At 41.7% G+C, this 12259-nt stretch overlaps 1 protein-coding gene across 3 annotated transcripts in view; it reads right to left on the bottom strand.

Moving 5' to 3' along the window:
* The window catches only part of PDE7A (phosphodiesterase 7A), a 77260-nt gene extending 70238 nt beyond the window's left edge, over positions 1-7022 (bottom strand). For all 3 annotated transcript variants that reach the window (XM_080339911.1, XM_080339909.1, XM_080339910.1), the window contains exon 1: positions 6295-7022. In XM_080339911.1, the coding sequence (XP_080196037.1) occupies positions 6295-6432 (138 nt within the window). In that variant the 5' untranslated portion in view covers positions 6433-7022. The remainder of the gene's footprint in view (positions 1-6294) is intronic.
* Positions 7023-12259: the final 5237 nt, after the last annotated feature.

Below are 12259 nucleotides of genomic sequence, written 5' to 3'. Positions count from 1 at the left end.
TTTCCATGTGCCAAAACAGTAGAACAGAAATGTCAAAAAAATTACATTATTTTTATCGTAAATTCATCGTATAATCATTCAAATTATTAGAAATTAATTTTATCATAAATTCATCATTTTTATCATAAACTCTTCACAGAAGGGGTTGTCAGGCATTGGAACAGGCTGACCAGGGAAGCTGTTGAGTCACCATCCCTGGAGGTGTTTAAAAGGCATTTAGACGAGGTTCTTAAGGAGATGGTTTAGTGCTACAGTCAGATTATGGTTGGACTCGATGATCCTGAGAGTTTCTTCCAACCAAAATGATTCTATATTTTATCTTATAATTGAGCATATTACCATATTGACTCAGAATTAACCCAATTTGGATACCACCACTTCTCTCAAGTGACTTCAAAAAAAAAAAACAAAAAAAAAAAACTGACTTAGCAAATACAGGGTTCTTTTAAAGAAAAGCTGCTGAAACAGACACTTCATACAAAACACTTCTAACTCAAATAACCTGTATTTGCATTACATTACTACATTATTAGTTCATATAAGATATTGAATATTCATATACAAATGCCGACTCGTAAAATTGGTTTTGGTTAAAATTCAATATTTCACAATTTAAGGGGCACATAGCTACAGTTTCTCTTTTCAAACCAATTTCTCTTTAAAGATAGCATCAGAAAATTGAGGTTAATATAATACAAAGCACAAAACATACTATTACACAATCTGGACATAGAAGAATTGACTTCTGGTGATTTAAGACAATCTAGTTAATGGAGACTTTATACTATTCTGCTTACATCTTACACAGTCAATTATAAGCCATGAAATAAGCTGCTATGACCTTCTGCAGAATGAAAGTACCAATGCTGCTTTACACCACAACACATGAAAAAAGTTAATTGGTCATAAAACTCAGAGAGCATTTTAAAAATGAACTGCTACATAAAATTACTGTAGTTCATGAAATCCCCAAACAGAACTTGTCTGTGCTGTGCGCAGAGTCAGAGTCAGTCTCTGCCTCTCATATGAATAGATGCAATCTCAGCAACCAGACACAATAAATACAAGATGAAGGGAATGGCAAGCATAGCAGCAACACACAGAATTAATTCCAGAGGCTAGGAATCACATCATGAAAATTACTTCATTATTTTAATTTGTTAATTATTCATGCAGCAGAGATACAGGAAATAGCAGAAGAAAGCTAAGAAGAGCAAACAACTGAGAAACACTGATGGAGAGGATTAGAGAGGTATAGAAGGAAAGATATGAAAAATAGCGCATAAGAAAAGAAGGGGGGTTGGGGTAAGGTTCCACATTCAATAGCAGGGCCAACCTAAGGCATTCCTTCTGTCTCCCCACTGTTCATTACCCCTGCTCTAGCACCGCAGCATGCTGCTTCCTCCTTACTAACAGGCACAATAATTTGTGAAACTGCCCTGTGAATCAGCCAGGGCTGAAAAATAACCTGATCAAAAAAAAAAAAGTTGACATAACTAAGAGAAAAAACACAGGAGCAGAAATGAGCGGCTGTAAGGGAAAAATAGGTCATGCAAACACTTTTACCAGCAAAAAGGTGCAACTGTGGGATTAAAGACCAATGCCTACGTTCAGATTGTGCAAATACACCTCTCAACTATGTCTTGTAACTCGTAATGCTACAAGCACCGCAAAACATGTTTGGATCACATCAGCTGATGAACACTGAAAAGAGGACATACACAGCAAAAGGTGGCCAAAGCACGTGGTTGATGCTGGGGAAGCATGTACCTTTCACTGAAGTGCAATACGCTTCCAGCTGTTCTTAGTGACTTTTTTCCCCACTGCATCCTCTTCAAGTCAAACCTAGGCTTTCATGTGCAGGATCTACAGTCTACTGTTCAGGTGCATATAACATGGAGAGTCACAAAGCATGATGCTCTGCTGCTTAAATGCGTGAAATGGAGATGCAATAAAGAGGGATCATGAACTAGATTATCAAATACCAGGTAGCAGTACATGGTACTACCTGGTACACAGTAATACTTGGTACTTCAGGTGGCGTCTTAGAGCCTGTATTTCTGACATTCAAATGGAATATTCTATTATTTGCTCCATTCTCTCTTCATGCAGTTTCATTCTTAGGAGATATCTTTCTTTTCCATCATCTATTTCAAATATTAAGGACAGAAAGGCCAAAACTAGGTCTTTCCTTCTATTCAGACTCTGCTACTAGATATGACATAATACTAGATATTATATATTATTATATTATTGTATTATATACTATACTAGATACTGTATAATAGTACTGATGCCATTTTTGGAGGCACTGAAGTGAGTGCAGAACCAGTTACAAGGTAGAAGGACAGAAATTAGTCAAAAATAGCAGGTTAGGTCGAAGTTTTCGTACTGATTCTGATATGTTTATGTCAATTCAACTTGTGGGGGTTGTGTAACGCAGGACACAATCTAAAAGCACTCACAGCTACACTTTTAAAGTAATTTTCATTATAAACTCTTATTCGTTTAAAATAAAAAAAACCAATAATCAGACTAGAAATTTTCATATTACGTACATACAGAGAGTTTTAGAAACCCTTTTTTCTACTATTATCAGCAAGTTAAAAACAAGATGAGACAAAGAATCCAAAGTTGTCCTCTGAAAGCTCCACTTTAATTTTAAAAACATCGTTTTGTAACATTTGGAATGAATAGCCTAAACATACAATCGAAGGTATTACTTAACATCCACTTGATCTCATAGGGAACCTAAATTCAATCTCACCAGAGTGAAATGTCCTAGTCATTTCAACAGTTACCCATTAAAGTGCCCTTAAAAGCAGCTGTTAACACTAGCATTTATTTCATGTTCGAACACAATTATTAACTCTAACGATTGTATAAACCCACACAATAGCAGCTTTTCACTTGACTGGACTTGAACAATAAATATCACAAATAACCTCCAGGTAACAGATGTCACTTTTACTATTTCTGCTTTTAATACTTTGAAATTCAATAAGACTACAGGGAAATAATTCATACATAAAAGAAAACTGCAAACAGAAAAATAATAAGCTTTTCTCTACATGTACTGTGGCTATTAACAGGTGTAAACCACCACAATGAAGATCTAAAAATCAGTATTAGGAAAGAACTCTCTTATGACAAGAACAGTTAAGCACTATTAACTGTTAAGTTGCCTAGCGAGATTGCCTAATTTCTATTATTAGAGGTTTCTACGGGTTTCAAAAACCTAATGGTACCATCCTTTCATGTAAATAAATTCTGACATAAATAAATTCTGTAAATAAATTCTGAAATAAGTTCACTAAGTCAATTTTATTAAAATAGATGGCAGATAGCTACCCAGTTTCCTCCTTCTGTTAGTTTTCTGCTGTTTTAGCGAACTGAATCAGCAAACACCTGACAAGCAGAGATGGCACAAAGGAAACAGAATAATACATGTCCAATGTCAGGACTTTAACCTTCAGCAATAATGAGTTATGTCAGCTCACCGCATCTCATAAGACTGTATCTTAAAAAACAGATTAAGCAAACAGATTAGACAAACATCTGCTAATAATACTGTAAGCACAATTTATCCTTCCTCAGGCTGAGAGGAGCACACCAGAATTTTTGAGGTCATTTCCAGCAGCGCCTTATCTAAGCTTTAAAAAAGCCACACACCGCCCATTTTGAATGCATTTAGTGAAACTTCAACAAAATATCAAATTGAAACTTCACTAAATGTATTAAAACACATAAATAGCTGCCTTCTTAGCACTGTCACAATTAAATGCTATGCCTAATGTAGCATGCATTTGTCTCACCTGTGTCTCCCGTGTAAAATACCTCCTTGCTGAATGGATAAGCCTGAAATGTCTTATGCCTAAATCACTTCACTTTTAATCTATAAGTGGAAATTCATTTTCCAAGACCTTACTTTTTTAATAAAAATCTGTCAGGTGTGTATTAACTGTAAAATGCTGGCTGCACGTACCTGCTTCTTGATTTTTCTAATACACATCTCCAGGGTTATTATTGCTCAAATCTAGCCTGAGCAGAAGACTGAAAACAACAGACTGGCAAGGGCTCAGACCTCTTTGAACAGCAATGGAACTGCAGTACTAGGAGCCTTCCAGGAGATTTGCAAGTTGAAGTTAAGTTCAGAAGTTACACATAACCATTAATCTCACTGGTGAAGCTTCTTAGTCTGTCATTTACACCAGCCTGCAATTGCAAGTCTGGCAGACATTCACATTATATTACCTGGAGGAGACTGCAGGGAAAGAAAAAAAAAAAAAAGGTAGAGGAAACAAAACACAGCTGTACTCTAATCAGCTGGCCAATATTAGTGAAGACTTCCTCACGTAAATATCCTAATTCCCTCTTGTTTAAGTATAAACTTCTTTCTCTGCTTCACATGATGGAAATACTACTTGGTCAAGCATACATATAGTTTTCACTTTTCTGTAAGGAATTAAGCACCTCTCCTTGTGACTCACTCTAATATACCTGTAGCATATTTGTCAGAAAACAAGGAATCCATTGAGAAGCTTAAAAGCTGGGGAAAAAAATAAATAATAAAAAGAAAAAACTTAAATGTCAGTAACTTATTTAATTTGATAAGCTTGTACACACTTTACGCATCACCTGCTCTGGAGACCACACAGAAGAACAATAAATACAATTTATCACCTTTCCCATCTTGCCTATTCCTTTTCCCAAAAGACCATGAATGCTTCAAACAAGAGAGACTCTTATTCATTTGCATAGGACAAAACGTGCTAAATTAGATTCGATTTTCAAGATGACTTTTATATATGGAAAATTCACCATCCCCGAGCAGAACTCAGATCACGCACTACAAATGGAAAATATCTGAACACAGTTGCTAGTGGAAAACTAACTGGTCACAAAAATAAGGTTTTTGTCAATTATTACATTCATACTCAGGAAAAGGAGAGTTGTCAGTACATGTTAATCTTTATATGCTTACTAATAATTATTTCCATATGTATTCAAATTCTTGGTCGTTGAAACAATATTTTGTTGATTCTTCCTTCCCAAATATACACATGCCTAAAGCGCTCACACATGCAAAGCTTCATTGCTATCAAACCAGGGACAAACAAAGCCAAAAGAAACTAGCACCTCTATATTTTCTGTATACACGTATATGAAGCGGAGCAAGTAACAAAAAAAGCAGAATGAGATTATAAGATACCTCAAAAACGTAAACAACAAAAAATGAGTATTACACACATAAGGAGCAAAGACAGCATCTTCTGCAAGGACAACACAATTCAGAGCACTGAAACAGACCTTTCAATCTAGACATTATAGGAAATTCCTAGAAGACCAAACCAGCTGACTTCCCACCATAATCCCAAATTTTCTCCACGGAATTCCACTACAATATAATTGTATCACTGTTTGCTGGGAAACCATACTAACACATATTCAGAAATTTAGGGTAGTGTTTACAAGAAAAACATCCCTTTTGTCCTGAGAGTTATAATGACCCTTTTTATAGTATTTTCAACACGATGAGATGAAACAAAATACAGTATAGTTAATTTTGTTTCTGATGTAATGTGGGCAAGCAACAATACTGTGGAAATGAAAAAGCCAAGGATCTTTGTCTCTTTCTAGACAGACTGCCAAGTCTTAATAGTTGGAGGGAGAAATAGCTTAGCATCCCAAATAAAACACTGCAGTGCATGTTCATTATTTCAGTAAAGTCGTTGCAGTTTTTGGCAACCCCATAGGAAACTTAGACCCTTCAAAGAAAGTCCGAGCTAAAAACCTAGGAAAAAAAAAAAAAAAAATCTCTAGTTTAAACATTGCAGAAAAAACCAAATCATTCAACGGCTCTGGAAATAAACCGCAAGGAGTTCACAGCTCGCATTACAACCAATACTAAAAAGATAACCTCGACAATAACCGGCCATAAACCTATAAAACGTTGTATCTTCTCGTCACCGCCACCGGTATTTGGCAGCAGGCGGGGAAGGCGCGACCGGCGGCTGGGCCGAGGCGGGAGGCGGAGGCCGCTCGCTCGCTCGCCCCTGCGCCGCGATCCGGACACTCTCGGGGGCAGCTCCGCCACCAGCCCACCCCCACCACACCTCTCCGGCCCCGCCAGCCCCCTGCTGCCGCCCAAGGCAGGCCCTGGCGCCCGGCAGCGGCGCGGCGGGAACGGAGCGGGGCCGCCCGCCCGGGTGGGGGACCGGAGGGACGCGGAGCCGGCGCAGACCCCGCTGCCTCGGGGAAGCGGGCGCCGGCGGGCCCGGTGGCGGTGCTTACCTGCGAAAGCTGCCGGGGGTTGGGGCAGCCGAAGAGCGCGGAGCTGGAGCTGAAGCTGATGGCCCCTCTGCGGCTGAGGACGTGCTGCGGCACCGGCCTGTCCAGCGGCAGCACCGGCAGCTGGTAACATACTTCCATTGAAGAAGCCTCCGTGCGCCGACCCGCCGCAGGGCAGCGGCCTCGCCCGCCGCCGCACCTGCCTGCGCAGGGCTCGCCGCAGCGGGACGGCGGGGGGAAGCCCGCGGCGAAACCCCGCGGGGGCCCGGCGCCTCCTCACCGCCCCCGCACTCCCCGGGGGGTCGGGCCGGGCCGCGCCGGGCCCCGGGCCTTTGTCCTCCGCCGCCAAAGCCCGGCGGGAACGGCCGCCGGCAGCGAGGGGGAGGCGGCGAAGCGGGACGCCTGTGTCAGCGCTCGAGGCGGCGAGTCCCGGCCCGGAGCCCCGCGGCCGCCGCCGCTCCCTCGGCCTTGCTGCCGCTGGCGGGAGCCGCTGTCAGCCCCGCTGCCCGGCGCCGCGCATGGAGGCGAGGCTGGCCTGGGGGGGCCGCTTTGGGTGAGACACAAGCCGCGCTCGCCCCTATTGTCCGGCACGGCCGGGAGGAGGAGGCGCCGCTGCCGCACAGCCCCGCTCCGCTGGGGGGAAGGGGCCGGGCCCTTGGCGAGGGGACCCAGGGAGGAGGAGGAGAAGAAAGAGGAGGAGGGAGCGAAGGAGGAGGATGAGGAGGAGGGAGGAAGCCTTCGCCCCGCCCGCCCCCACTCGGAACAGCCCCGAGCGCACCGGCCCGGGAGGAGGCACAAGCCCGACGGACTGCGTGGGTCGCGCGACTGGCGACACGCAGAGCGTCATCACGTAACTACCCACTCTCCCCTTCCTCCCGCCCGTGCGCAGCAGGGTGGCTCGGCCGCGCCAGCGGGCCCCGCGCGCATGCGCCCTCCTCTTCCCGCCTTCGGCGGGGCCGGGGCCGCTGCGGTTGAGTGGGGGCGCCGCGCCCGCAGACGGCAGCGCTGCCCGCGCGGGACCGCGAGGCGGCACCTTCCTCCCTGCTTCCCGCCTTCCGCTCCCCGGGCCGGCTGAGCACGTGCCGTGCGCGGCGCTGCTCGGGCGAGGCCGGAGGGGCGGCACCCGCGGCGGGGGCGGCGGAGAGCGGCGCTGCGTGGGGATGCCTTGTCGTGGGCCCCGCTTGTTCTGCGAGCCCTCGGTGTGCCCTGGCCGTGCCCAGGTGGGCGGGGGAGCCTCGCTGAGGGGGCGTCGGTGTTCCCGGGTGGCACCATCGGTCTGTACCGCCGGGCCCGGCGTACCCGGCTTGCGTGGCTACTCGAAAATCGAACACAGGAGGAAAGTTTTTAATTAAAGAGGATTATCTGTCAAAAACAATGCACTGGGGAGTTCACATTTCACACAGAATCACAGAATCACCTGGGTTGGAAAAGACCTCAGAGATCATCGAGTCCAACCCTTGGTCCAACTCCAGTCCATTTACTAGATCATGGCACTAAGTGCCATGTCCAACCTCACTTTAAAAACCTCCAGGGACGGCGAGTCCACCACCTCCCTGGGCAGCCATTCCAATGCCTGACCACTCTCTCTGTAAAGAATTTCTTCCTAATATCCAGCCTAAATTTCCCCTGGCAGAGTTTAAGCCCGTGCCCCCTTGTCCTATTGCTGACTGCCTGGGAGAAGAGACCAATCCCCACCTGGCTATAACTTCCCTTCAGGTAGTTATAGAGAGTGATGAGGTCACCTCTGAGCCTCCTCTTCTCCAGACTAAACAAAGATTTGAATCTTTGATGTTTATTGCTTTAGAGCATGGAGGGGCATCTTTTTGCAAGATGAAGAGTTAGAACTGTGTTAATTTCTGTTAAGGTAAAAACTGAAATTCCTGGCAAGCCACACAATTCCAGGAATTGACCTTTAAGGAGGAAATAGGATAATTCATGATGTGATCTGGTCCATAGCTGTGTACCTCACATTAGCAGAGACACTTTAACTTTGCTTGGTTTCTTTAGGAGTAAACCTCCCTTTGTCTTTCTGCAGCTGTTTTTTTCCCATCCTTTCATCTCTTTTATTTCTCCATCATAAAAAAAAATCCTAAATATAGCATGATAGGTAAGGGAACAGTTCTGTTCTTTGAATAATATATGAAGTGCCTGTACCCACTTAAAAATCAGATTTTGCAAAATGATTCATATTTAATTTTGCATAATACATTGTTCTTCTCAATGCTTGCTTACTGACAGAAAGGTTTAGATTTCACATGATAATGGTTATTTATAGGCAATGACATGGCTTTGGAGGAACCCATTTGGAAAGAATAGGTGGTTTGTGTGGAGGATTTTCATCTGTTTGAACTAGTTGTAGAAACAAGTTTTATAGATGTGGCTGACGGCCATTTTACTCTGAGCTACAAGGTTAACAAACGCCACCTTGTTCTTTTGCAGAACTGCAATCTACGTTGTTTCATGGACAGCCACAAAGACTGATGGACGCATCAGAGAAAACACTGGATCAGCTGCCTCCTCTTAAAAGCTCACTTCAGCTGGATTTCTCCCATTTCTTGAAATAAAAATGTCACAAACATTTACCATGTAGTTGCTTAATATATCCATGCAAGAATTCAAAATATATAAGCACATAATTCATAGTAAAATAACACACTCAGTAATTTTTTTTTCAGTAATTAAGGTATGTTGGGTTTTCTCAGCATTCTTTGACAGTTTACTCATATTTGGCCTTCTTACATTAAATCAATGCTGCATTTAAGCTACTGATATAGCTCCACCAGCTTCAGTGGAGTCACAATTTCTCTCCCCCATTTTTCAACATTACCTTTGGTTCTTTCCTATTAATAACAAATCAGTTTTCTGTACTCTGGTAGGATGTTTTTTTACTCTAGTCAGTCTTAAATTCAATTTGCAAACAATATATCATGACTTGTAGGGAAAAAAGCATATTCTTACTTTCACTGAATATATATGGTGTATATTTTAATCCTACAGGGTCAAGCTATAAATAAAGATTATTGATAATGTGTTTTACAGTTCCTATCAGCTCTAGGTATTTTCCATGTGACTACTTGAAACTAGTTCATTAAGGTCATATTAGCGTTCAGTCCTTAAATAACATAATCAGCATTTTCCCTCCCTAATAATCAAATTATCTTTGATCTCTAATTAATGTTACATAAACATCTTTAAGGAATCTGAAATACAATGAAGTAAGCAGAAGTTTTCCAGGTAGTGACTGATTCTTCAAGTGCTCTGCTTTCAGGACACAAATTTCTATTTTTAATAAATACAGAAGTTACTAGTGTGAGCCAGGTGATGATTTATTGTATGAGTTTACAAGGAATAATTGCAGAGGATTTGTTTTTTCTTTGCTCACAGCTCTCAGAATTCCCCTCTTTGCTTAATTTAAGACTGGAGAGTTACTGGCAGATTATGTCTTCCAGAAACAGGGAGTGACTGTGGAAACACGTGAGCAAAAGTCAGTTTTGAACGCAGCTGCAAACTGTCTCAAGTTTAATAGCTGTTCAAAGGCAGCTTTTCGTAACTCCACTGAAGATATTATTGGGAATAATAACATGAAAAGGTGATTCTTCTTGTGCTGTTGTTCATTCTTCAATGCATTTCTAGAAAACTTGCTGGAGTGCACACAGTTGAAATGATCTCAGCCACGAAAGTTCTGTTTTTCTCGGTGGTTACATTTGCCTGGACAAAAATTCTCACACGACAATAGCATTAATATGACTAAGGGCGTCAGTGTCAGCAGAAGCCGGTGGATAAAGCTTTTCTTCGTGTCATTTTTACAGGCATAATAACAGTTGATGTGCAGAATATTTTTAATGTCAGAGTGGGAGGATATGAGAAGCCCAGGTGCAGTTTCAGAGGTGCAGCTTGCAAGTTTAGTGGGGTTGTGAGAAGCTGAAAATTCACGGCTTTTTGTGTTGCTGATGGAAGTGGGTTTGGACCCCTATGAACAGACAAAACAAATGTGTTGCACGTTCGCCAACTGAACCATTTCTCAACGTACCATTCAGCGTGCAGAACCTGGTAGCTTCCAGGATAGGCTGTCGAGCAGCAATCGCCCATTTTGTCCACAGAAAATATAGTGGTTTGTTTTGATTAGGTTTCGTAACTTTTTTTTAACATTTTATTTGTTGCCCCAATACCTCATTAAAATTGCACATCCTTTCTAGGTTTCTTTATATGTAGGTGTAATTACTGTTTTCAAAATGGTCTTAACAAGGATTTTTTTAAAGCAATTTTGACTATTTTTAAGAAGTTAAGCAAGCAGTCCTATAATTAGTATACTGAGATTTAAGGCTGAGTTTGGAAGTTGTATTTAGGTTCAAATGATTCCTGGTGTCCCATCTAATTCTTTATTGGCCTATTGGGAGTAAAGAAGTCTTCTAATATTAAAGCTGAGAAGTGAAATGGTGAGCTAAAATTCCAACATGCCAACTAGACTAAAGCAACAGTGTCTTATTAATCTCACTGTGTTGTGTTGTCAAAAACTAAAGGAAAGCAATTTGTTGTTTAAAGCTCAAATATGAGATGTTTGTGAGTAACACTAGAATTTTTTAGACAAAGAACATTTAAATTTTTTACGATTTCTGGTTAAATTAAAGATGAGTTCACTTCCTTGTTGTGGAAGCTTATCAGTGTGAGAAGTTGTAGTAGTTGCTTTTCGGGTGTGCTAAAATTATTGGAAAATTTCTGGCAACAAAAAGGACACATTAACAACCATCTCCCTTTGGTGAATGAAGCAAACCAGAAATGGGGACTGGAATAATTTGCAGCATTTGCACTTCTGATAATTTGGTTGACTACATCCAGGAACCTAGCAGTCTTTCTTTTGCACTTTGGCTTTTTTACTATTCTATTTAAAGTGCCATTTTGTTCTATTATTCCCCTCACAAGAAGAGTTAAGTTGAAATAAATAGTAACTATGCTTAGAATTAACAAATACTCTCAGAGGATCACATTAGGAGTGAAAATGTATACTAATTAGTATTCAAATTAAATTACTCCATTATATTCCAAGTAATTGGTTTTTTCTGCCTTTCCAAAAGATGCTCAAATGTACTACTTCAGTTTCTCTGTTAAATTTGAGCTTCCATCTAAAATTCATCAGGTATTTCATGTTTTTATGATTGCTTCTTAGCTAATTGGTGGGACTGCTCTTCTATCAAAACCTATAGCAGTAGAAGCTAATCCAAATAGGATGAGTAGAAGTCAGAGGATCGAATATTTGCAGCAACTGATTTTTTTCCACCAAGTAGCATCCTGACATTTTCTGATGAAGGAAAGAATGTGTCAGGGTTAACATTAGCATGATTTCTCCTTGAAAGTCTGGAAAAACATCTGTCATTCTGCCAGTCTTCCCATTAAATACCTGAGCAAATGCAGTGAGAGGATTTGATTACTTTCAAGAGACTACCTCTGGTTTTATTTAGGTTTATTCTTTGCTAGACATTTTGTTTTTAACAATAGCAAAAAGGAGGTAGCCGGAATCCTGTCTGATTTACAACTCACTACATTTCTATGTGCTTAATCCAATTAAAACTGGAAGGAATGTTGCCAATATGTCAACAAAAATGCAACAAAGTGATGAGATGGTTAGTTTACAGAAGTTCCTGAATTCTTTTGTCTTGACCAAATGAAAGAAAATTGTTCTTGTAAGACAAGTGCGTACTAAAAGGATTAACTCTGATAAACTTACTTTTATGCTCAGATAAAAGCCAGCCTGAGTACTAGGAGAACATTTTTCAATCAATTTCTTAAAAGCAGCTTTGCATTTAATTAGAGGCGAGTCTCTTGTTTAAAAGTCGAGGTGTGGTTTACTGCACTAAAACACAGAAGCTGGGACTCTTAATGGTTTGGAGTGCACTGGAAATGCGGCTTTAAAATATTACACTTCTGTGCTAAGTGAGATGCTGCTGTGCAGGGGGGCCATGCCACTCTATCA

This window comes from Nesoenas mayeri, assembly GCF_963082525.1.
Source record: "Nesoenas mayeri genome assembly, chromosome: 2".
Classification (NCBI taxonomy): Eukaryota; Metazoa; Chordata; class Aves; order Columbiformes; family Columbidae; genus Nesoenas; species Nesoenas mayeri.
Note: the sequence above shows the minus strand (reverse complement) of the source record. Positions and strands in the feature narration are given on the sequence as shown.